The sequence below is a fragment of the Acipenser ruthenus genome, chromosome 23 (assembly GCF_902713425.1).
Source record: "Acipenser ruthenus chromosome 23, fAciRut3.2 maternal haplotype, whole genome shotgun sequence".
NCBI lineage: Eukaryota > Metazoa > Chordata > Actinopteri > Acipenseriformes > Acipenseridae > Acipenser > Acipenser ruthenus.
The window spans coordinates 23181198-23205158 of record NC_081211.1 but is presented as its reverse complement, the minus strand read 5'-3'; the positions used below and the strand labels follow the sequence as shown (position 1 = coordinate 23205158).

Sequence of the window (23961 nt, the reverse complement as noted above, 5' to 3'; positions counted from 1 at the left end):
AGTTCCAGCTGCCTAAGTGGATACATATCTGCATTTTTCTGAGATGGCATCAAGGTCATAGGAGACTTCAAAATGGTGGCATTCCTGATGGGTCTCCAAGGCGGTTTTACCAAGTTTCCCTGCTATCTTTGCCTTTGGGACAGCAGGGACACCAAGGCGCACTACCACAGGCGGGACTGGCCACAGCGGACCGAGTTCTCTGTGGGGAGGAACAACGTCAAGTGGGAGCCACTGGTGGACCCCCGGAAGGTGCTGATGCCACCACTGCACATCAAATTGGGCCTTATGAAACAATTTGTCAGAGCTCTAGATAAGGAGTCGGCAGCCTTCAAGTACCTTCAAGACTTCTTCCCTAAGCTGTCTGAGGCAAAGGTCAAAGCCGGTGTCTTCATTGGACCACAGTCACTGTCACTGTCCTGGTCACAAAAGCAAAGTTTGTGGGGAATAATAGCCTTTTTCTATACTTTTGAGGCATAAGCAATTAGGAAATAACACTTACTACCCAGGAACAAAAATTGTGTTACATAGTGTATTAGATAGCAAACATTCTTCCGAAGCTGTAGAAAAAAACATTCTAGAATAAATATTACACTGCCTCATATGAATATTGTTAATTAAACAGTATGTTAAAAATGAACTATTTAATAAAACTTTACATGTACCAGTACCATAGTGTGTTAATAATTAAACACAATGTTATAGACAACAAAAATATATTCCATTTGAAATTGTTTAAGGTGTTATTGTTGGATTTTTAATGTATCCACAGTTGTCGGGGTGAATATTAATAATTTTGTAATAAAAACAAGTGTAGTTGCCATACTGTAGAGCTTAAAAAGCGAAGCTACTACAAATCAGAAACCATTGGATTTCCGTTTTTATTGGTATTAAAGCTGGGCATTTTAATAGCACTTACTTTATTGTATACTTGTCTGTGATAAAGCTGTGAGAGATTTATCTTAACAAGGCTGTGTGGAGGCTTATTAAGATAAATGCGGAGGCTGTGTGGTCCAGTGGTTAAAGAAAAGGGCTTCTAACCAGAAGGTCCCCGGTTCAAATCCCGGCTCAGCCACTGACTCATTGTGTGACCCTGACAAGTCACTTAACCTCCTTGTGCTCCGTCTTTCGGGTGAGACGTAATTGTAAGTGACTCTGCAGCTGATGCATAGTTCACACACCCGAGTCTCTGTAAGTCACCTTGGATAAAGACGTCTGCTAAATAAATAAACAAATAACAAGCAAGGGTTTATGCAGAACTGTATACTTGCTTTATGTAACATGTGATAGGACTCTCATGAAAAAGTAGGTCATTGCAGAAATTAATATGCTTCAGAATATCACTCTGGGCTTTGCAATGCTTTACCATGCTTTCACTGTGCTTTATTACACTTTGCTATGCTTTTACTATGGGAAACATTTGTAAGGGTTAGCTTACAATGCTTCCATATGCTTTACCATGCTTTATTACACTCTGCTGTGCTTTTGCTATTGGAAACTGTTATAAGGGGCTATATAAAATCCACTTCTTCAGCCTGGTCAGTTTTCAGCAGCTTTTTAATGAGTTCAGGAACTAAGACATGTGACATTTACACATACGCCCCATCAGGATTAGCTGACCATGTGATACTGCCCTGCATTGATTAAAACTCGATAATGGGCAGCCATACTGCGTCTGGGGTTACATTATGATAATGGGGTCGTTATCCGTATAGCTGCTTTACGAAGTACCGCGTAACAAAACAAATACAAAATATGTTGACTTTTTCATTGCTGAATCCTGGTATCAGCATGTAAATGGAGTAAAACACACCTGAGACATGTAGGATTGTTACACTGGTAGAATCCCAGGTATCTGACACTTCGTCACACCTTTACAATCTAGGGGTAACAGTGAATTCATCCAGAGCTTTACAGACTCTGCAGCACACTGACTAAGGCACTGGCTCAAATGTGTGTCTGCTTGACTTAATTTCTTAATGTTTTACTTTGGATTGCGTGTTTGGAAGCTGTGGATGATTTATGGAAAAACAATTCTACTTTTAAAAGAACAGTGGTACACCAGAACTAAATGCCAAGCGTCTCACCTATGAGTTAAAATAGAAAAACAATAATTTTACAATATGCTGCATACAGCATTTTGCTTTAATTCTTTTTTATTGAGTAAAACAATTATTTCAGCTAGTGCCTGCAGCAGTGTAACATTGACATTCTACTTCAGAATTCATGATCCTTTAAAGTTATGTGTAACAGATTGAATGAAATGTCATATTGCACTGAGTGATGTCCGAATGACTATAAAGCCTTTGTGATGGAAATTGAAGATACTGTATTGGTTATTCTCAAACTTTGCTGGCAGCCACAGTCTTACAGACGTTCTGCACTGTTCACCACAGTTCGTCACAACTTCATTTGGCCTAGCAAGGTACAATTATTTATTTCCCAGTAGAATGAGGCCCTCTAGTGTTCAGAGTAGTAACTGCAGTCTCACCGAAAGAAAAGTTTCAGGTGTAGAAAACAATTGGATGTAGGTCCACTGAATTATTACGTCATGATGCCTTTTCATCTATCCCAGAGAGTTCCCGTCAACAGAACAAGAACCTGTTTGACAACGATTGCAAACCAGAAACTATTTCATCAAAGTATAGTCAGTAAGATTTTTTTTTTTTTTTTTTTTTTTTAGGGTTCGGAAAACTTGAGAGTTTGGGTAATGGGTATTTCATTTTCTCCTGTTACAATGTATGAGCTACAGGGCAAAACCATACATAACATGGGAGGGTGGTGGGGCTAGTAAATCGGAACTTGGAATGAATTGTTGGCTGTACTGTAACTCACCATCTATTTAAGAAATGTGCCTGTCATCTACACATAAGATATTCCAATTCCAGCTTGCCAGTACAGTCATCCAAAGACAATGTCTTTTAGTGCAAGAGCCTGGAGTTTCCATGCCCCTTGATAATGGAACTGAACCTGATATTATCCACAAACAAGACAGTCCACATATTTAAGCCTGGCTAAAACTTTATTTTGTTTAGCATTTGCCCAGTAGTTATGCTAAGCCTTTGATTTGCAACGTGGAATACTATGCTATGCTATGCTATGCTATGGGTTGGGCTGGTATGTCATGTTTGAATTACTGATATTATAAAATATTGCTGCTATGCAAGAGAGGTATGATGTTGTTGTTTATATCTCAATTATTTAAACTGCAAACCCGTCTTTCACTTCTCTGCATGTGTCCGTCACTGCATAGTACTGGAACACCCCTTTAGTAGAAGTTAGTGGAAACCCCCTCTCAACCACCCCCTCCTGTCCATCCATCACAGCAGCAGCAGCAATAACTGCCCTGCTCCTCTTTTCTTTCATTAAAAAGGAATTAAACTGCACGCAACAAAGGTCAGACTGTTTGTCTAAACAGCTTAGCCTTGCCACTGTCAGCCCACGTTATTTCCACTGGGACTTGACAGCTGCCAGACAAGGTAACAACTCCTTTCTGCAGATAACAGCCTGTCTTCGGTAAAGCGGACACTGGGTGGTGTCATTTCCAAGTGTTTTAAATTACAACGCTTGTAACCATGCCAACTAGAATTCCGATCTCGGTAAAGCTGAGCTGGACCTGGCAGGTAGCTTTTGGATTGGAGATCCAGTGTATTAAATGTATTGCAGGTGCAGCAGTGTATTACAGTCAATTGCAGCTCAATAAGGAGGGCTATGCCCTAGGGGACACAACTCAATCTTCTCCACAGTGTGGTGTTAGTATTTAGGGTACTGCACAATAGGATGCGCTGTCCTTTGGATGGGGTGCTGAATCAATGACTTAACTGCTGTGTGAGATCTTTTGTGACTATTGCAAGGAAGGGGCAGGGCATTAACTCCTGTGCCCTGCACTAATCTTTAAAAAGGTCCAAGGCTGATATGGCTAAATCACAAACATATTTCCATTTCCCCTTGAAGACAAGAATAGGGGGACGAGGCATGAATAAAAATGGGATGTTGTTGCATTTCAGTGGATAATCTTCAATCATCCAGCTAAAGGAACAGGTGCACCTGGTTCTGTGAAATCAAAAGAAAATCTGATCCTTTCTATTATGTGTTGGATTTCATGTTGTGTACTTAAAGATACTTGACATGTACACAGGGTTAAAAGCAGGCTCTGGCTGCAGCTGGGGAAGTGACCTGTGGAAAAGGATACAGGGAGGAGGATAATGTAAAGGAAACAGACTTCTGCTCTACCTGTAGATCATTATACACACTCCTATTAATGTGGAAGTTCACACTGTGCTCTCATCCACCCTGCATCTCATTACTGCCTCTTTATATAACAGGGCTGCCTTGACGTCACTCAGAGAGTTACCAGCCTCCCTCTGCTGTTCATCTTCTTCACTGATCTCTCCCCCAACAATCTTTCATCTCAGTAAAACAAGGGGGTTACTCTGATCTTTGTGTTAAAAGGTGTTTCCCATGTTCTTATTTCGAAAGCCCTCCTCAGCACTGTGCTCCCTGAAGACTGATGGAGTGTTTCAGGAGGAGACGGGCTGGTGCAGATTACAAATGAACTGCCGAGCAATAAAGCACACAGCTGCCCCTGTGAGCCGAGCGCACAGGGTCGTGCCAACCGCTGCTTGCCTGCCCGCTGAATGATAGGAGGTGACCCATCTTTGACTGTAGGGCGACTTTGCAGGCATTAAATAAAAGACTTTGCCTCCCCTATCTCACTATCAATGCTCAATGAGTCAGGGGGGACTCGTCATGGAGTAGCTGAGACCCAGAGTCTGTATTATCATGCACAGCACCTGCACCCAAAGTTGTATGAATTGAATCTGCTTGAGGGGCTGCATTTCCAGCCCACTGAGATACAGCATGATAGCGAAAGAGTGAACTCGGCCCACATTGTACTGTTTAGGTCACTGAGGTGCGCTGTCTGCTCTAGTGATGAAACAGATTACTATTTTTTTTTTGCATGAATGCATTATATTTTATTGATGCCAATAGTCATGTATTGTTCTTGACAAAGGGAATTTCTTCCAATTTGATCCAAAAAGCTTTTTTCAACCAGCAGATATTTCATCTACAGAAACTAGGCTTCATCTCTGAATGTATTCTTTGCTTTCTACTTGTGATTGAATCTCCCACTAGTTAACTGGGGTTGGGTTTTACATTTTTGAACATTTGGAGCCTGCACCAGTTCTTGAAACTAATTCTTTACAATGGGACACTGGTATTGGGTTCTGCTGTTAACAATAGGACCAACTTCTAGGAGGCAAATAAACATTCATTAAAATAAGGAGCTGGGTGCAAAGGTATCTAATGGAGCACTGACTATTACATAGTACAGGTTATCGGTTTATAGTTTAGTGATAAATGAATGTGATGTTAATCTTGTTAACAATGGAATTGAACAGAGGCCACAAACAGAAACTATAGTTTTACATAAATAACTGTACTGCTACATAATAGAGGCAAATGGGATTGGTTAAAGTAACTCTCTTTAGCCTTATTGTCAGTATGACATACTCTTGAACGCCTGTTCCAGTTACTCCTGCTTCAAACTTTTTTAAATGGCAGAATGTTCCAGAAGGCAAATGTCATTTTGATAGCATTCTTATATATGATACTCTGATCAGTAACTGTGCTGCATATTCCACTCCAAATTATCTAGAAGCGGCTTACATTTTACAAAGTGTATCCTTAACAACCAAAAAAATAAAATAAACACAAAACGATAATGTCTGCTGAAAATAGTGACGAGATTGTCAGTAAATCTCATAAACTTCAAAACAGCATGGTGTTACTCAATAGCCCGGAGAGCATAGAAAAGCTATCAAAAAGCCATTTTTTCTTCATTACTGAATCAGAGGGCTCCAAAGCTCATAAGAGAGACAAAGGTAGATTTTACAGAATATCTTATTCTTATTCTTTATAACATCGAATCAGTGCTGAATACATTACCCTCCCCAGCCCTGTGCTGCATTCAGCAGCACTGTTATATAAGAGGGTCTCCTTGACGTCACTGTGTGGCTTGTGGGATACCTCTGATCTCCTCGGCTCTTCCTTGTGAAGGGAAGGGATCCCCGCTCCACCCCACTACCTGCACTCCACCGGCAGGGGATTCCCCCGTTCTCCTGGTTCGGTATTCACAAACCGTCCCTGTGGGGGCCCCACCCCCTCACTCTAATGAGATGCAGCCTCTGCAGTCCTTTATGTAACCAGCAGCCAGCAGTGCTGAACCTCACAGTGAGTCATCCACCCTGCTGCACATCTGACTGGGCTGAATTCAGCCCCGTGTGCACTATACAAATACATTAGAGCAATTAGGTTGGATTTTATCCATCCATCTTTCAAACACTCTTATCAATAAAGTCCATTTGCAGCCACTTTGTTTTTGAAACCCCTGGATACCTGTATAACACTTGCATATGTAAAAGTACCTTGATTGAATTGGTGTGTTGATGGTCAGGACATACACTGTTAAAAAAATTGGAGAATACTGTGACCCTTTATACCGTGGAAAAGGTTATAAGGTGGTATAAACCCCACAATGCCATTCCCCTGGCACTTTCATTCTCATTAGGGGTTACCCAAACCGCAGGGTCCCGTAACCATGGCTACAGACTGTAGCATTATAAAAGGGGAGCCTTGTAACATATGGTAACGTGTGTGATCATGTGATATGTCATGTGATCCAACAGACCGATATCAACTGGCGAGAGTTGTGTGCAACTATTTAGCAACAATCATGAGCAAGCAGATGATCTCAGTGACTTCCCAAGGGGCAGCGGGTGTCTGTGCTCTACGGCTCTTTCCGCAGTGCAGTGTACAATGACCAGCGTGTCCATCTAGACAGACTCCTGGGTGTTCCTGAAATCTGCAGATAACCAGCACTGTCAAGCAGAACTGCGGATGCAAGCAGGTCATGACAGATCAAGCTTCTAGACGTGTTCTACACATTGTGACAAGCAACAGATGTGCTACAGGTGTGCTACAGGCTACAGGTACATGTGTGTGGTTTGTCAATTTTAAGAAGTTCCTGGGGGAGTCCAGTGATGCCACTGGACACCTAGCGTAGTGAGCTGCTGTTCCAAAACTCATCCTGGGAGCTGGAGCGATTAGACTTAACGAGCACTAAACACCGTCTAAGCGATAAAACCAGACAATAGACACGATATCAGGCATTGAGACTGTTATTTGAAAAGCTTTGAATGGGGCTAATATGAATATTTAAACTTAAGTCCATCTTATCCATTGCTTCCCCCATTTAGTCTGTCTTGTAATAAATTACTTTCCTTCAATTACGATAATTAGACAGTTTGTGCCGTCTGTTAGCGATAAGAAAAATGAGTCAAATTCCTTCACTGGTGGAATTGCTGCTTATATAGTCAGTAACACAGCAACAATACTGATAAAATGACATCACAGTAGCCTAACAGCTCCAACAATGCACTGGATAGTACAATATTTAATAGTACCCACACACCACTGCAACTCATAGGGGAAGATGGTGGTTGCAGAGGACTGTAAACGGCCTCAATCAATACAAACAGTAATCCATAACACTGAATGCAGTTAGAAAGTTGTATCGACCAGAGAAACATGATTATTTGTTCTGTGCTGTTCCAAGCTTCCTGGGCATGTTGTTTATATACTGTGGTGTATGGTGCCCTCTTGTGGTCAGAGACAATGATAAAAAATAGGGGAGGCTGGATTAAATGTGCCTGACAGTGTTCCATTTCTTTTACTTTAAGAAATGACAAGAAATCACAGACCAAGAAAGGGTTTCAATTTTTAATACATCCCTTTTTTGTACATTTCAGACTTATATTTCCACTCTTTTTTTCTTTTTTTTTGTAAAACATTTTTAAACAATTAAAATAGGCAGTTCTTTGTAAAATAATAACATCAGAAATCTCACCGGTGACACAAAAACAATATTGAAAAAAAAAAAAAAAACATTAAAAAATGAATCATATGAGGCGCTGAAGTGATCTATTTTTTTCTACACGTGAAAAGGCTTTAATTCATGTGTATTTTAACACTGTGCCCTATTATTATTTAAAGGTTCATTGTATGTATTACTTACGTGTCCAGGCTTACATTGCCTGCCGAGTAACTAATCTAAAAGATAGAGGAGCATATAAAGGAGGCTGTGTGGTCCAGTGGTTAAAGAAACAGGCTTGTAACCAGGTGGTCCCCAGTTCATATCCCACCTTAGCCACTGATTCATTGTGTGACCCTGAGCAAATCACTTAACCTCCTTGTGCTCCGTCTTTCGGGTGAGACGTAGTTGTAAGTGACACTGCAGCTGATTCACACACCCTAGTCTCTGTAAGTCGCCTTGGATAAAGGCGTCTGCTAAATAAACGAATAATAATAATAAAGTGCAAATACATGAATACAACAGCACTCCTTTAGATATGGTTACTAGCTCTGTCCCAATGTATTCGTCTTCTTTGAAGACTTGATGGTGGCCTTAATACTGAATACAGGAGTGGTCTTTATATTAAAAAGTGACTTTACGTTGCAGTGTGTTTCAATTTGAAAATAAAAAATAAGAATATATAGATATATATATATATATATATGTGTCTATATATATATAATGATGAAGCCACTCTCTGGCAATCAATATAGCAGAGTTTAGAACACCTTATTTTGCCATAGCTGTTGTCTCATGCATGGTAGACTACCAACTGACAACAACTCTAAAGACAGGGGGAAGAACATTCTATTGCGTTCTCTTTACAGCTGACTCTCTCCGTCGTGGGATAAGAGTGGCTTACTGTTTTGCACTTTGGGTGACAGATCCTCTTGCATATACCATAAAAGAGAGGGTCAACTGTACAATTACCTCCAGTACTGATAATGAAGGGATACATGCGGTAAATAATCGACTTCAGAATCACCCTATAGCATTTTAAGGTTTTAATGCACACAACCCAACCCCTGCCTAGAAGCCTATCATTAGGAAACTGAACCTAAAATACAGCAGGAAAAAAAATGCATCCAGACAGAGAAATGGCCAGTTCAACCTGTATTAAGACATGTATGTGTTTTAGAATGCTGTAATCAAATGATATGTCCATGCAATTGTAGGTGCTTTTTCGTTGATTGCTGTACGGCTTTTAATAAGTCGCCCTTATACTGAGATGTAATGATTCACCGGAGCTTTGAAAGATCTCGCAACAATTCCTAGTTACTATAGCAACAGAACAGTCCCCTGCGGTGTGAAACAAAAACTTGGATAAATGTGCCACCTGCTGGTAAGATCGTGGAATTGTTTTTCCATATACTCAAATAAATAAAACGCTGAAAAGACACTACACTGGTAGTAATTTCAAAATAAACTCTTGTAACTCAAGTTAAGTCAAAGTTTTGATGAAAATCAAATAATACTGACGTTAGTGTAAGAACTTATTATAGTCAATGTAAACATAAAACAATGCATCTCCTAAAGAATACAGTACTCCCTCATGTATTTTAGTTATAATTTCAACAATTTTTTTATATTAAGAAAACTGCACTTCAATGTATATACAGCGTTCACCCCCTTACATATTCCATAAACATGCTTCTACTTGTTTTTCTACTTGTTTCTCATATATGACATTAATATCATTCTAATATCCATAACCCTTCTCCCCCTCAACCACCATCCCCCTCACAGGTAATACCACCTGAACAAAAGCTCTCTTATACTCTGGAAAGTTTACAACCAGCAAAGGCAGGGATTGTTACTCAGAGTGGATATCCCTTTTAAGGTGTGTATTATAGAAGGGCATTTCTAGGAACGTGCTTGCTTGGTACACTGGTAGGTCATCAATATCAATCTAATGGAAATGTGGTGATGGGTATATCCTAACACACAGTCTTGTGCCTGCCATATATTCTGATATCGATGACTTATCCAATGTAACAAACTGTTATATTTTCATGGTATAACTCATTTAGTGTATCAGCGGATTGTGTTAATGTTGCGTAATTGGACGTTTTGACTGTTCAGAGTGTTTTTGACTTTGAATTGGCACCGTACAGTACAACAAGCTTTAGTAATTTAATCGAATGCAACACTAGGGCAGGGATCAGGTTTAGATATGACTCTCTGATAGTCATGCCTGTGGTTGTCAGGCAAAATTTGGTTCGTAAACTATACACAGGAAAAATATCGCCAAAGCAAGTGCTATAAGATATGAGGAAAAAAAACCTGAAAATCCTTGCAATGCAATGTGTATGCCACGAGGTGTATCTGGAGCAATACTATGATATCTCGGAGTTAAATAACCCCAGTTAAGCAGGGCTCAGACCGATCCAACTTGTTGGTAGCAACTGGTTGTATGGAGCAGAGCAGGGTTTAGAGAAGTGCTTGTTTGCTATTTCCACTGCTCCTCACTGGCAGTCAGACCATTACCAGATACCTGGTTGTATTTTTTGCTCACGAAAGTCGACTAGATGTAATCCTTGCTTCAGATTCCTCACATTCTTTTGTCCTTGTCTCCACATGAGCCCTCCTTTAATCACCTTTGTACCCTTATTGTCTTTTCCTAGTACTAACTGCGTATTCACTTGCCTCCACACCTTCAATACTTCTTACTATTTACCCTCAATGCTATCTCTGCCCCCTTTTAGGAATGAAAGCAAGGATTTTCGTAAACTGAAAGAGCAACAGATTGGTGTCATCTCTGAAAAAGAGATCTGAATGCAGAAAGTATGATTCAGGTATTTCAGCTGGAGTACTCTAGGGCTATGGTTCGCAAACTGGGGAGCGCACAATGTATCCTGGGGGGCCACGCACATCTTAACCAATGTGTATTTACTTAAAGCAAAGTGGGGGGTGGGGGGGAGGCGTCAAGTTCCACAGACAAGAGGTCCAAAAAAGTTTAAGAACCAGTACTCTAGGGTAGGAGAAAGACTTGGGAGGAACACAGTTTTGAGTGATATTTCATCAAAACACACAAAAACACAAGTTGGAAACTTAGTGAAGATCTGAACGCTCTCATCCCTCTCAGCTATCTTCACTCCCAAGTGAAAATCTGAATCCTCAATAAAAACGGATTGCGCTCCAGGTATCTGAAGTGCAGCAATGCAGGAAGTACAGCGGAGGAAACCCAACTGATGTTTCAACCGATATGTCTTTTTGTTCTTTTCAAACAAACGAATCAATATGTTTCTTTTTCACTCATTTGCTTTGTGGTATTTCTTCTTATCTCCTTCTGTCATGATCTGCCTTTTACTCTGACGCCACATCCATTGCTTTTCCTTACACTAATAATATAAACCGTTCACTACAGCATATCGAAGTACATTGGATTGAAACTATACCGATATTAACAAAATAATTATTTTGTAACAGGACTAAATAGACATTTACAACAGAAGACTTCTCAAATGAATGACCATATAGAGTATATATACTGTATATATATGTTGCTGCATCTACATACATTTACATGATTGTATATTCTATCTAGCTGCCTGTGTATACTGTATATGCTATATATATATATATATATAAAGACACATAACTAGTACACATGGTACACACAGTATATGCAGGGCATGATTGTACATATACATATACAGCATATATACAAATATAATATATAGTACTTGTATAAATAAAGTCAATTTCCGTGACTGATGAATGATTATCAGGAAAGCAGACCAAACGATGTTTGTTTGCAAATATGAAATAACCCAGAAAACATTTTCTAAATTATAGGTAGGTTTCTCTATCATTAAAAACAAAATCCTAGCTGACAGCTGTGCCTGGTTACAATTTGCTAAACTGCTTCACAGTAAACAATATCAATCTGATATTAACATTTTGCTGTAGCCGTGGGTTTCTTTATTCCACTAACAATGCATATATATTGGGTTATTATATTTCCGCTGCGCATTTATGCCTCATGTCACATTGATTTATAACAACACAGCGTAGTTGGATTAAATACGATATTTCTACGGTTTGTTCAGCCTGATTTTTCAAACTTAAGGCCCACTTTGGATATAAGTTATGCCCTATACTACTAGATATATAAACAAAATTGATTTTAATTTATTACATTAACTTATTTCCCAAACTAAAAATATAATTGTATGTAATACCACTCTACTGAGTAAACATACTCCCTTTTTTCAACTAAAAACCTAAAATGTACCCTCATTTTTGCTTACGTTATGTTGCTTAAATTTACACAAAACATGTATTCATTTTATAGCCAAAAGATGAGGCCCTCAAATAATGGCAGCATGCTAAGCACTTTCTGGTAAGAAGCTCACTTTCCTTTGTTGAGGGCCCTAACTTTAAAACAAGGGGTCGTTAATAGTTCTCAAATGAATCCCGGACAAGATCCGGAACTCAAAGCAAATTACCAAACTGTTTTGTAAACCACCTCCAGCTTCTCTTGTGCTTGCTGCAGCATCCAGTACCCCCGGGTCATCTCAACAGTGGTGTGATCTCAGCCCCTCTGGAAGCCGGGGTAGTTCAGCAGTGTGTATGTGTGTGGGCGTGCGGAAGGCAGGTAGACAGACAGACAGGCGGACAGGCGGACAGCCCCCTCGCGCTCTCCAAGGACCTCACGCCGTTTCGTTGCTGCTGGGTGCCGTTGTTGTCTTTTTCTTTGGCTGCCTCTTCACGGTTTTTGTCTGAGGCTGAAAGCATCAACAGAGAAGACACTTAAAGGCAGACAAGAGCTGATTGTTACAGCCTGGATTTTGTACGCATTTCCCTGCTTAATTATTCCAAGAAGGCAGGTCTCCAAGTCTGCATTCCTCAGAGAGAATATCAACACACAGCACACATCTCAAAACTCTGAGCTTTCACTGAAAATACAAAACCAACCCTTTATTAAAGGTTTTGTGTGACAGGCCAAAATCACTGCACATTAAAATGCGTATAGCTAACAAAATATGTCCAGTAAATCTTATTGAATATGTATTAGCATCACTGTAGATTTCCTTTATGAAAGTGGCACACTTTATGTTTAATGTTGCATTTGATTTTAACAGTATTTTCTTTTAAAGCAGTCAAACTCGCTCGACGCACTGGCTCACATTTGAGTACCAATCACTGCTTTTCCTTTGACTGACATTCTTTCAAAGGCAACTTAATTCCTTTATGCGACTTTAGAAAGTTGAGTGGAAGTACAGTTTTGAAGAATCAAGCAGGGAGCGTTCAATAACTATCCTTCTCCAACAGCTTTAAATAAACTACCATTCAAAAAATCGAAGTCATCTTTACCATAATGCAAGCGTTTTATATACAGGAAAATCTGAGACCAACGAAATGATAGTGATATCTACCAGGTAAGGTTTACTGCAATGCTTTTGCTCACAGCCTGTACTTTGTAAATTGGTGTACACATTGTAGATATTTGATGTGGTTTGCAGGGGACTCCTCCCTGCCTGCATATTCAGTACCTCTGTTTTCGTTGTGGTTTTCTTCACCGTCTTCACGCTCTGTGTGCGTTTCGGGGCTCTGTCCGCAGCGTCCTCATCAGACTGCTCTGTCCTCGTGTCTGATTGGTCCCCGTCCAGCTTCTGACTGTGATGTAGCTCCTCTGGTTGGGCTGGAAGACAAAAGGAATGAGTACATTCATAATAATGAGATGTCTGGTCTGAATGGGCTGGGATTTTTTTACACATGTCATTTTCACAGGGGCCCTGCTTGTACCCTGCTCTGCTATCAGGCATTCAAACCCAGGTCTCTCAAAACGACCCTAATCCGCAGTGCTGCCAGTCTCATCATGCTTGGGAATGGTGTGCTCTGTACCTTTCTCTCGGCCTGCGCTGCCCCCCCCTCTGGAGTCGGCCATGGTCTCCAGCAGGCTGCTGGTGGACGTGTGCATGGGTGGGTCTGAGCTGCGCGGGTCCGAGCTGCGCAGGTGCACCGTCTCCTCGTCGTGGATCAGCGTCAGGTCCTGCATGCTGAAACTGCGCAGCTTGTCTGAGAGGACGCCCTGACCCTGTATCGAAAGCATCACAACCCCATCACACCCCATTACACAGCCTCACAGAGAGACAAGGGCCTTCGGAGGGCAAGCTGTGTCAGGTGTTAAAGGAGCATGATTAGCTTTTCCACCAAACTGACAATCTGGCGAGCAGTCAACGTTTTGCCAGTACAGCTGAGATTGTGCACATGCATGTTACAAACATTTCTATGGACAGATATGAATTCATCTTCAATAATACCAAAAGAAATGTTGACATTTTTTTTATCAGTGGCTTACTTCTGATGCTGGAATACTGTACTGCAACAGCAATACTGAATAGTTTATCAAAACCCATTGTGAGAAGAGTAAAAGAATAAAAGCATCTGATCCCTGCTCACCTTGGCAGCTGCAGTGACAGCGGCATTGGCTGCTAGATTGAGTCCCCTCTTTCCAAACGTCATCATAGTCTCATAGCTCCGGTCCCTGGCCTGGGTAATGTACTCATCAATCTCCTTCAAATACAATAAAAAAAAAACAACAAGCGACGCAAAGGAACACAGTGTCACAACTGAACCACTGCAATAAGGTACAGAAGGTATCCCCACTGCTGCCTAATACTGAGCTGGCAGAAGAAGCACTACATTGGGTTTAATTGGCTTTCTCTGCTCAGGCTAATCACCCACACACAGGGGCTTTGAAGGAAGCAGGCTAGTTTTGGCTCCAGTGCCAACTAGATTGCATAGATGTTTCTTTTTTGTGGGCCACATCGAATGCTGGTATTAATGACCATGTATGCATGAAGACGCGATGTATAAGACACTAGGGATGTTGGTCACAGTAAGGGGTTTTTTTCCCGCTGGTAGAGTCTCCACCTGTGCAAACCTGTACAGAGCAGACAAGTACCTTTTCCTTCTTGGACAGCGTTGGGTGGACAAACTTCCGGTAGAGCACACTGGAGCCTTTTGTGTAGGGGGACAACAGCCAGATGACAAAGGCAATCTTCAGTTCAAAATAAAATGGAAACCTGAGGGAGGAAATATGCTTTGTTGTGTTCCTTAACAAAGTAAGACTGAAGCTCACATGGTGATCAAAGCCGGTTAACTCTCAGAAGTCCTCCAGCAGGTGTTGCTTACAGATTCTGTGACTCAATGCACCAATCCTGAAACAAACCTTTTAAATAAAGACTAAATAAGCAATCTATCTGGAGGTCTAGGCTGTTGCCTGTATCACAGCTGTTTTTTCTAATCTTCTGTTCCTTATGGGCACAGCCAGCTCCTGTCACCTTGGTAAGCACTGACTGTTTCAGCTGAGCACAAGTAAAAGTCATTAGAACCCTGGGGACTTGCCCAATCCACTTGCCTGTCAAAATAACGTAGTTTTTCTATAATATGATGGACAGCGTTATTAAGAGAGAAAAGCCTTTTAACAGTAAAACTTTTTTTTTTATTGTTACAGGAGTTCATGTAGATCGAATCAATCTAAAAATTGAAATACTCACCAAGAAAGAATGATATCTGTGAGCGTTTCCGCTGTTGTGAAAAATGCAAAGACTATCCAGTACATCATCCACTTCACCTGGAAAAGAAACGAGATTCAGACCCAGACTGAGGCGGGACCAGCAGGGGCAGAGGGAGGAATAAATACAAGATGCCACAACAAAATACAATCCTGGAAAATGAGCTGAAAAACAGGTCAACAGCTCTATTCTAATGAGTCATGCGGTATGGTCTAGCGGTTTGTGCAAAGGTCTGACATGAAGAAATTCCTGGGTTCATGAGTAGGGAATGTGCAATTAAAACATTATGGCTGATATTTATACCACTGGTGTATATATGGTGTATATATGGTGTATAAATAAGCTGATCCCTGGAGCCAGCATTACACTTCAGCCATTAACACCAGACAGAAGGATATCTACATCATCATATGGAAGGAAACGTAAATGGATGGAGACGCATATGGATCACATTAGTTTACTGTAAAGCTACGTCTTAGTTGGTGCTTATCTTGGCGAGAGCCGAGTTCAAATCAGCATGAAGTTTTAACATCTACTCTCGTGTAATGGAAATCTTGCATGCAAGCCTGCAGAATATGTACACATACATGGAAGAGCTGTCTCTATGAAAGTGTGTTACTCTTTACATAGTATTTGATTGTTTTTAAAATGTGTATACACATGTACAGATTGTTATAAGGAAGGGGTTTTCTTGCACATCAGTTTATCCGATTGGGATTTTACCTGGGGCAAATACCTTCAAGGGAGAGTCAAACTGAGATTTCCTCCACACCCTGATCAGAAAATGCCACATTAAATGTTACATTAGTTGCAGTACTCCTAGGTTTCAGTCTGAATGACTCCGAGCTTATAAAATGTGACTAAATAAGCGGAGGAAGGAAAGTAGGAAAATTTGGATGTGTTTGTGCTCGGAAAGCTCAGGGGGGGGGGAAACATAATTAACAGCAGCTCTAGAAACACTCAGCATGCCACTGCGCTGCTGAAGGCAGGCAGGTAAACACTCAAACAGAAATTTGTAGTCATAAATCTCCATATCAAGGACTGATGGTCAGGAATGTGACTGGGGTGAAAACAAACAAGACATGAAAAACGCTGTTTTGTTGCTGTATTTTTTTATATTTTTGGGTATGTATTTTGTATTTTTTCAATACAGTTCTTCTGCTGTTTTCCTGAGATCACTACTGCATCTCTGTGTTATTATGCAGTAAGGACACAGTTTGCAGTTTTAGTATGTTTCACAAAATGGTTCCAGCAGCAACAGCAGTGTAGCTCTGTTCCACTTCCCTGACACTACCTCCAATGGACCTGTTCCCAGGATTTCCTGGTCTCTATGGCAACGGTTGCTAAGGTAGTTTCTATCAGTCTTTCCTGCCTGGGCACAATCAGTTAGAATCTTTCAGGGCTGATTACATGCAAACACTAAAGGGTGTTGGAATTTAAAGCTAGATCTTTTGATTTGATCTCCAACCGACTTTCATTTTTTATTTAACTGGGGACAAAGAGGGCACCATGTGATGGAAAACAAAGTAGAGCCCATGAAAACGTCAGCGAGGGTGGTTCTCAGCAAGCCAGAGGGGAACACCCATGCCAAATATTCAGTCATTCCAATTTTCTATTGCATTCTCTGAGCCAGAGAGGGAACTCCAGCAATCCATTCTCCACTCAGCCATTGCTCCTGCCCCGTGAATTTATTAACTCGCAGTTGGTGCCCAGATGGTAAAAATATGTAACTTTGAGTATGCACAGGGTAGTGATTGGTCCTCAATATCCACACATCTGTCACAGAGAATTGTGTTTCCATTGTCCAGCTGGGGGACACTGCCAATGACTTTAGGGTTAAAGGTTAAAACTGTGGTTGGGATTAGGTCTGTGTGTAGATGTCCCTGGAAGCCTAGATGTTTCTGCAGCATTGGAATCCAGACAATTCAGAAACGTGCATCTATTACAAAACTGAATGCTGAAAGCACACTGTAGTTTTATTCTGGATAATAAAGGCAATGTACTTACGTATTCTTTAACATTCTTCGTTTTTACTGCCTTGTATGAAGAGTAGGCTGGGTACAGTGTCCCAAATATTAGCCTGTAAAACAAATAACGTGACAGTGAGGACATTTTAGCACTTATTAATAGTTTGGTAAATGGCCAAACTTCCTACTGTATGACTCAAAATGAAATATCTTAGGAGTAACATTTGAATACTGAATGCTCAAAAGTCTTTTGGTAATTGGATGAAAATTAAATCAATATACAGTAACACGAAGGCTAACTGCTTCTTTGACAGCAAATGTGTTAAAGCATTACCACATCATTAAGGTTGGTCTGGTACAGCCCCAAAGGCTCTTCCTGTCACGTAATCAGTCTAACGCCTACCTGAAGGAGGCGCTTGTAAGGAACAAGTGCGGCTCTCTTTACTCACAAAGCTCATTTCACTAAGAAAGGGCAGCAGAATAAAACCTCCACACTTGTTCTGCCAATAACTAAACAAGCAGAGAAACCTTCATTCAAAGCATAAAAAAGAAAGAAATACCAGCATACTGTACAACCAGCTCTGTAAGACTGGTCCAAATACTCACACACACACAGGACCTCCGTTCATTTAACAAAACAAGTTCATTGAACGCCCCAATGAAACGACTTCCATTCATCCTAGCAAACTGGTGTTTCAGTGATAAGAAAGCATAACTTTGTAAAGCACATTAATAAACATGGCAAATTAAGGTAAACTATGGTAAATGCATAGTATAAAATCATGGGAAAACTGCAAAAATATTGTGCAAAAACTGCAAAAATAAGGGAATGTACACATACACAGTATAAAATTGCTCAGTCTTTTTTCTTTTTTAATGTCAGAGCTACAAAAAGAGCCAAACTAGACTAGCTTCAGTCTCTTCTACAAATTTAACATACAGTTAGCAGTGAAAATATGACTCCTTAAAATAAATACATTTAGGGGTCCCCGAGTGGCTCATCAAGTTAAAGAGCTGCCGCGGGGAGCGCAGGATGAGTCACACAGCTTTGTAGGCGCCAGTTCGCGTCCGGGCTGTGCAAAGAGGCCGAGCTTTGCTGGGGACTCCGAAGGGGGCGTCACACTGGCTCTGACGCTCCTGGGGTGGGGGATAGGAAACCGGCAGGGATTGCTTCTCTTCATCGTGGAACAGCGAACCCTACTGGCCAGACACCGAGCACATTCAGAGTGGATAAAAAGCAGGGCTGGTCTCTGTTCTCCGGGATCGGTAGTCTGCCCACCTCTGCTCTGGATTGCTCAGCGTAAAAGCGATTCTGGCTTCAGGCTTGTGAGATCGGACGACGCTCACATGCCCTCGGAACGTCTGTGCTGTGTGAGGACTCGCTGCGGTGAGGAGAAAAAACATAATTGGACATTCCAAATTTGGGGGAAAATAAATAAAAAAATAATAATTGGTCACTCTAAATTAAAAATAAATAAATAAATAAATACATTAAAAAATATATATACACTTCAGCAGCTGTTGTTTGTCAAGCAACTGGGTGACTCATTCCACCTCTTGAGAAGTAAAATGTACTGTATGCCACAGTAACACAGCCTACAGCCTACCCAATACAGAATACCATGCTCTGCTTCTAGCAATGAACTTCATAGTTTATGAACGTCATAGTTGCTATTAAAACTCTAATTACTAATTCAATGTATTGTTGTGCTGTTTCTCGGGCAGCACGGGGGAGGACAGAGCTGGCAGCAGCCCATTTGAACCCCCCCGTTAGTCATCCCCAGTGCCAGCTCAATTGAAGGATTACCATTCTGGTTCATGCACACTGCACCATTCTTCTCAGCCCTTCTCCACACAGCCACAGCGGAGGGCGGGATCGGACTCTGATTGTTGTATTTTGCTGATCTAACGAGACAGACGGACACTGAAAATAACAGACTGTTTGTTGCTATAGAGGTCACGTCTCTGAGAGTTTAGTGAAGCTGAAATGACATCAGCTGTCGATCAGTCCAAGTACAGTACAGGGTGAGGAAGTTCAAAGACTGCTGAAGTTACTGGCAGCTTAAAGGGTACCGATCAGATGGCCTTTCTCCCTTGTGCAGTTGCACGTCTTGTTTTCTACAAAATGTTTTTTTGCATATTTCAAGTCTTTTATTGTGATTACACCATGAGTAACCAATGATGCTACCCCCTTTCACAGGTATAAGGGTCCCATTAAGATCTGTGATTTCAAACAGCAGTTTACTATGAAGAATAAAAGCAGTTGATCAAGTATGTATGACAGAACTTTTGAATTGTTTGGTTTGACAATCGATCAATTAATCAAAGCCTTTATTTATCCAGATGAGTCAATTGAGAACAAATTCTCGTTTCCAATGATGAGGCAACTGGCCTTCCCTTTCGGGTCATTTGGTGCTGCCTGGAAATATTGGTGTATAGGCAGGGAGGCAATTCGACTGCCAATCCCCCAAGCGACGTTGAAAATGTGGTGCAGCTTGGGGAGCAGGTGGTAGTTTTAAATGTACCTGGCTTCAGTATGACTGGTAACTGCCAATGGATGAAGATTGACATGTTTTTTATTTTTTTTCCAGGGTTTTTTATTTTATTTTATTTTTCTACAATTGCCTGTCTGAAACTTTGAATAGCTTTAGATTACAAAATGCTGAAAAACTGGCAAAAACAGTAAAAATAAACCTTGAAAGAATTTTCAGTTCTATGCTTACCATTAGCTGCTTGGGTTTATTTAAAATATAGCCTAAGTTGTAAAGTATTAACAGCAACTGGAAATGGCTCACTCACACTGTAGCACACAGAATATCAGGGGAGTCTAAAGCTGAAGGAACACAAAGCCACTTTTTTAGAAGCAGCGGCTTGAAACCTGGTTCCAGGAGACCTCATTTGAGGCAACTTTGCTGTATCAAACCCCAAGTCTCCCCTGGTGTACCATGCAGTGGCCTGAAACCTAGTCTCCTGAAACCAAGTTCCAAGCCAGAAAGTGGCTTTGTGTTCCCTCAGCTTGGGTGCCGCACCTGAAGAAGTCAGAACGGCACATTTCTAGTTTGGTAACTTCATTGGGTTTGTGCATGCTGATCTGGAGTAAAATAATCTTTGAGAACCCAGTATGTTTGTGGTATTCAGTCCCGGGGATTCCTCTTTACTTCCAGAAATGTGAATCGCAGTCAGAGATGCACGTAGACTCTAAAGCAATCACTGTAAAAACACCTGATCTCAGAGGTGGTATGTGCTAACGTGCTGCTTATGGAAATGCAACAACTTTCTCTCCAAGTGAAACATCACAAAGGATATCCAAATGGAACATGATGACAATCACTGAGAGCATAGCGGCAAACAGATTGTATCAATGACAGCTGCTGTGACATTTTCCTAAAGATTTCCAGTCTTGTTTTCTCCCGCTGACTCTACCCAAAAAAATACAGACCTGAAAAACAAAGACTTCACGTTATGCATTATTTAAAAGATGTGCCAAGATATCTAAAAAAAAGGGGGAGCTAAAATATATTCATGTAAAAAAAGCCTTTGTGATACTGTATGTGTATCTGTCTGGTGAAAATCCCCAGAGGGGATTGAATTGTAAATTCAGCAAGCCTGTGCAACTAGCATGAGAAGCTTTACTGTCAACACACATTGTGATGTGATATATGATTTTCTGTACAACTTGTTCATTACTCATCTAAAATGTATTACAAATTAAAAATCACTATGACCTACATCCAATCCTGATGTAAAACGTCATATATACCCCAAGACCTGGAGTAAAGAATAACCCAACCAAGTTTAAACAAAATTGAATTTTTATTTTATTTTTGTATCGATACAGTATACACTGCCAGTCCTGTAGGACTTCTAACATTGGATTAACATTGCAGACATTGAGCCATTATTGTTAATTATTTTTTACTTAATTTATTTTAAATGTACATATTTATTTTGTTAGCTTTATCGACATTGTTTTGGTTCTTCCCTTAAATTAATTCAGGCTATGCAAATGATTCAAATACAGCACTATAGTTAAACTGCTACATCCTGGTACTTTTGCTGGAGGGCACATGGTCTGAAGCCAGCTAGAACATTGGAGGGAGTTGGAGCTCCGGTCCTTAAAATAACTGAATATCCCAGTAAAAGGAAAAAAGAAGGAAAGGACCAAAAGATCTTCAACAGAAGAAAAGGGAGAGCAGTGATAATACTGCTAGAGTTAATAAGTGACCAGGATTTCAACCCTTGGTTGGCACTCCTTAGGGAGAAAATGGCATCTGTGTGTGTTGAGCTATGGCTACTGTAAAAGCCCCCCCCCCCCCCCCCCCCCGTCCGTTTGTAAAAATGAGACGTACAGTTTGCTAATCTATATAATCTGATGTGAGCTCAGAAGAATGCAGTGCCTTGAGCGATCATAACCCAGACTGAACTTACTTTGGGAAGGTGGCCTGTCAGAAAGGTTGAGGCACTCTTTGATTTGTGAATTACAGTCCTGTGTACTGTGGTGAACCAAACAATGGCTTTCTAATCATTTTAATCAGCGACAGGGCTTTCTATTTTATTTGCACATACTTTGCAAGTCGAGATGAAAGTCCTATTTTGAGTGTGTATTCAGATTTTGATATGCAGGTTTATTTAGGTTAATAGAAAACCTAGCTAGTACAGCAAGGTCTAATTAATTAGTATCTACAAATAGAGGCTCCTGTCAGCATGGTGCAGCTGGGCAGTCCCTCAGAATATTGGCTGTGTTGCAGAAAGCACAGTATGGGGATTGGACAGCTACAGAACGAATAGTGAACATTAACCCTCCTCTGGTGTTGAGAACTTGGTTACATCTAGCATATTAACTCATAATGTTTGAGTACATAATCAGTCAAGCAAAACTCCTTCCCCAGCTCTGTCTCACTGCACACAAGAGTACAGGCTGTCAGATTTGCAGGAATCCTTCCCAAAATGAAATGTTCCTGCTATTTCCTATCACGCATCCCTCCTTGACCTGACCAATCATAAAGAATACACACATTCCTAGAGCCAGATGTGGTGCTCTGACTTTGGACTGTGATATCAAGCAAGTCAAAAACAAAAGCTAACCCTGAAAAAAAAAAAAAAAAAACTGCATATCTGCAGCCTGCATTCTGCCTAAAGTGATCAGGACAGTGGACAAAAGGGGTGACACATAGCTACACACTGAGCATGTGCAGACTACCTCTGTGACCTTACCCAATCTGCATTTTAAGGAGTCATTTATGCCAGGAATCAAATCTTTTAACATTAAATAAAATATCATTGTGTTGTATTTTATACAAATGACTATTATTCAGTAAAAGGAAAAAAAAATGCATGTGTCTGGAATAATATTTCACAATGTAATACAGTACCGGGATAGTATACGTTTGGGGTATTTAGATTTATTTGTTTTTGTAACAGCAATTATTATTGAAGACATGGCACTGTTATAATCATGATACTGTACAACAACAAATAATGTAAATAGCCATCAGCAAGGTGTGCTTCGCATGCGCCCTATTTTAGGCAGAATGCATGAATAAATTCTCTACAATCTGCCTTTCCTACATTTCTTAAATTAGATGTTTTTTTTTTTTTTATTTACTGAAAAAATAAAATAACAACATCACACAATGCACCGATTAGTATTATTACTGAGTACAATTATCTCGATGATTAACCTAATGCCCTAAATAGCTAAAATGGATTAGAATGACATTGCTAGCCGCAATATTGTACAGTACATATAACAATTAAAAAAAAAAAAAAAAAAACACAAATTCGAGCCGATATTGCAACAAAAAATAAGATTTGGCATACTTACACCACTAATCTTGAGATGATCCAGGACACCATCTTGCTAAATTGGTAAGTTTTATTTTTTATTTTTCCAGTTTCTCCCCCAAACAGTATTATTCTAATTATTTGAAGGGGGTATGTTAAAGATAGTGATTCTGCTGCATTCTGTCTGTCTGTGTAGTGAATGAGGCTGGCGAAATGACCGAGCTCCTCCTCGATTAAAGGGGCAGTTCAATGCGCTGGAATCTGCCGACAGGAAACAACTGTCAAACCTGTTCTTCCAGTCACAGTAGATTGCATATTAGAAAATAAATACATTATTATTATTATTATTATTATTATTATTATTATTATTATTATTATTAAATGTGATTCATAAATACGGTGGGTGTTATTTCCCCACCAAAATGGGTAATTTACTCACATTTATTTGAACATTTTAAAAACTATAATCTGCATTTCTTTACAGTAATATGTTAAGCGCGCACACACATACAAACATAAGAGGCTGGAAATACGTTAAAATCAAGTATGCTGTTAAAAAGTATTCACTTGAATCCTGCGGCTCCCGGAATAAACACACAATCCAGACCTACCCTTTAACTGCACCACTATCCCAGAAGTTTGTGATTTGAACTAACGTCATTTCTATATTGCCCACACGGTGGAGACAAGGAGTAGATATCGCATGGTAAACGGTGTGAAAAGAAGATAACTTTGCAGATAGTATTTTTATTATATGCAACAATTATATGAT

General features: G+C 40.3%; 1 protein-coding gene across 1 annotated transcript; it reads right to left on the bottom strand.

Moving 5' to 3' along the window:
• Positions 1 to 7771: 7771 nt before the first annotated feature.
• On the bottom strand, positions 7772 to 23424 carry LOC117412757 (receptor expression-enhancing protein 2-like). Its single transcript, XM_034021319.3, has 8 exons — positions 23230 to 23424; positions 17446 to 17518; positions 15421 to 15497; positions 14826 to 14946; positions 14321 to 14434; positions 13763 to 13955; positions 13411 to 13559; positions 7772 to 12642 (listed from the first exon to the last, which is right to left on the bottom strand). The coding sequence occupies exons 1-8, from the start codon at positions 23259 to 23261 to the stop codon at positions 12568 to 12570; spliced, it is 834 nt and encodes a 277-aa protein (XP_033877210.1). The 5' UTR covers positions 23262 to 23424; the 3' UTR covers positions 7772 to 12567.
• Between the last annotated feature and the right edge of the window lie 537 nt (positions 23425 to 23961).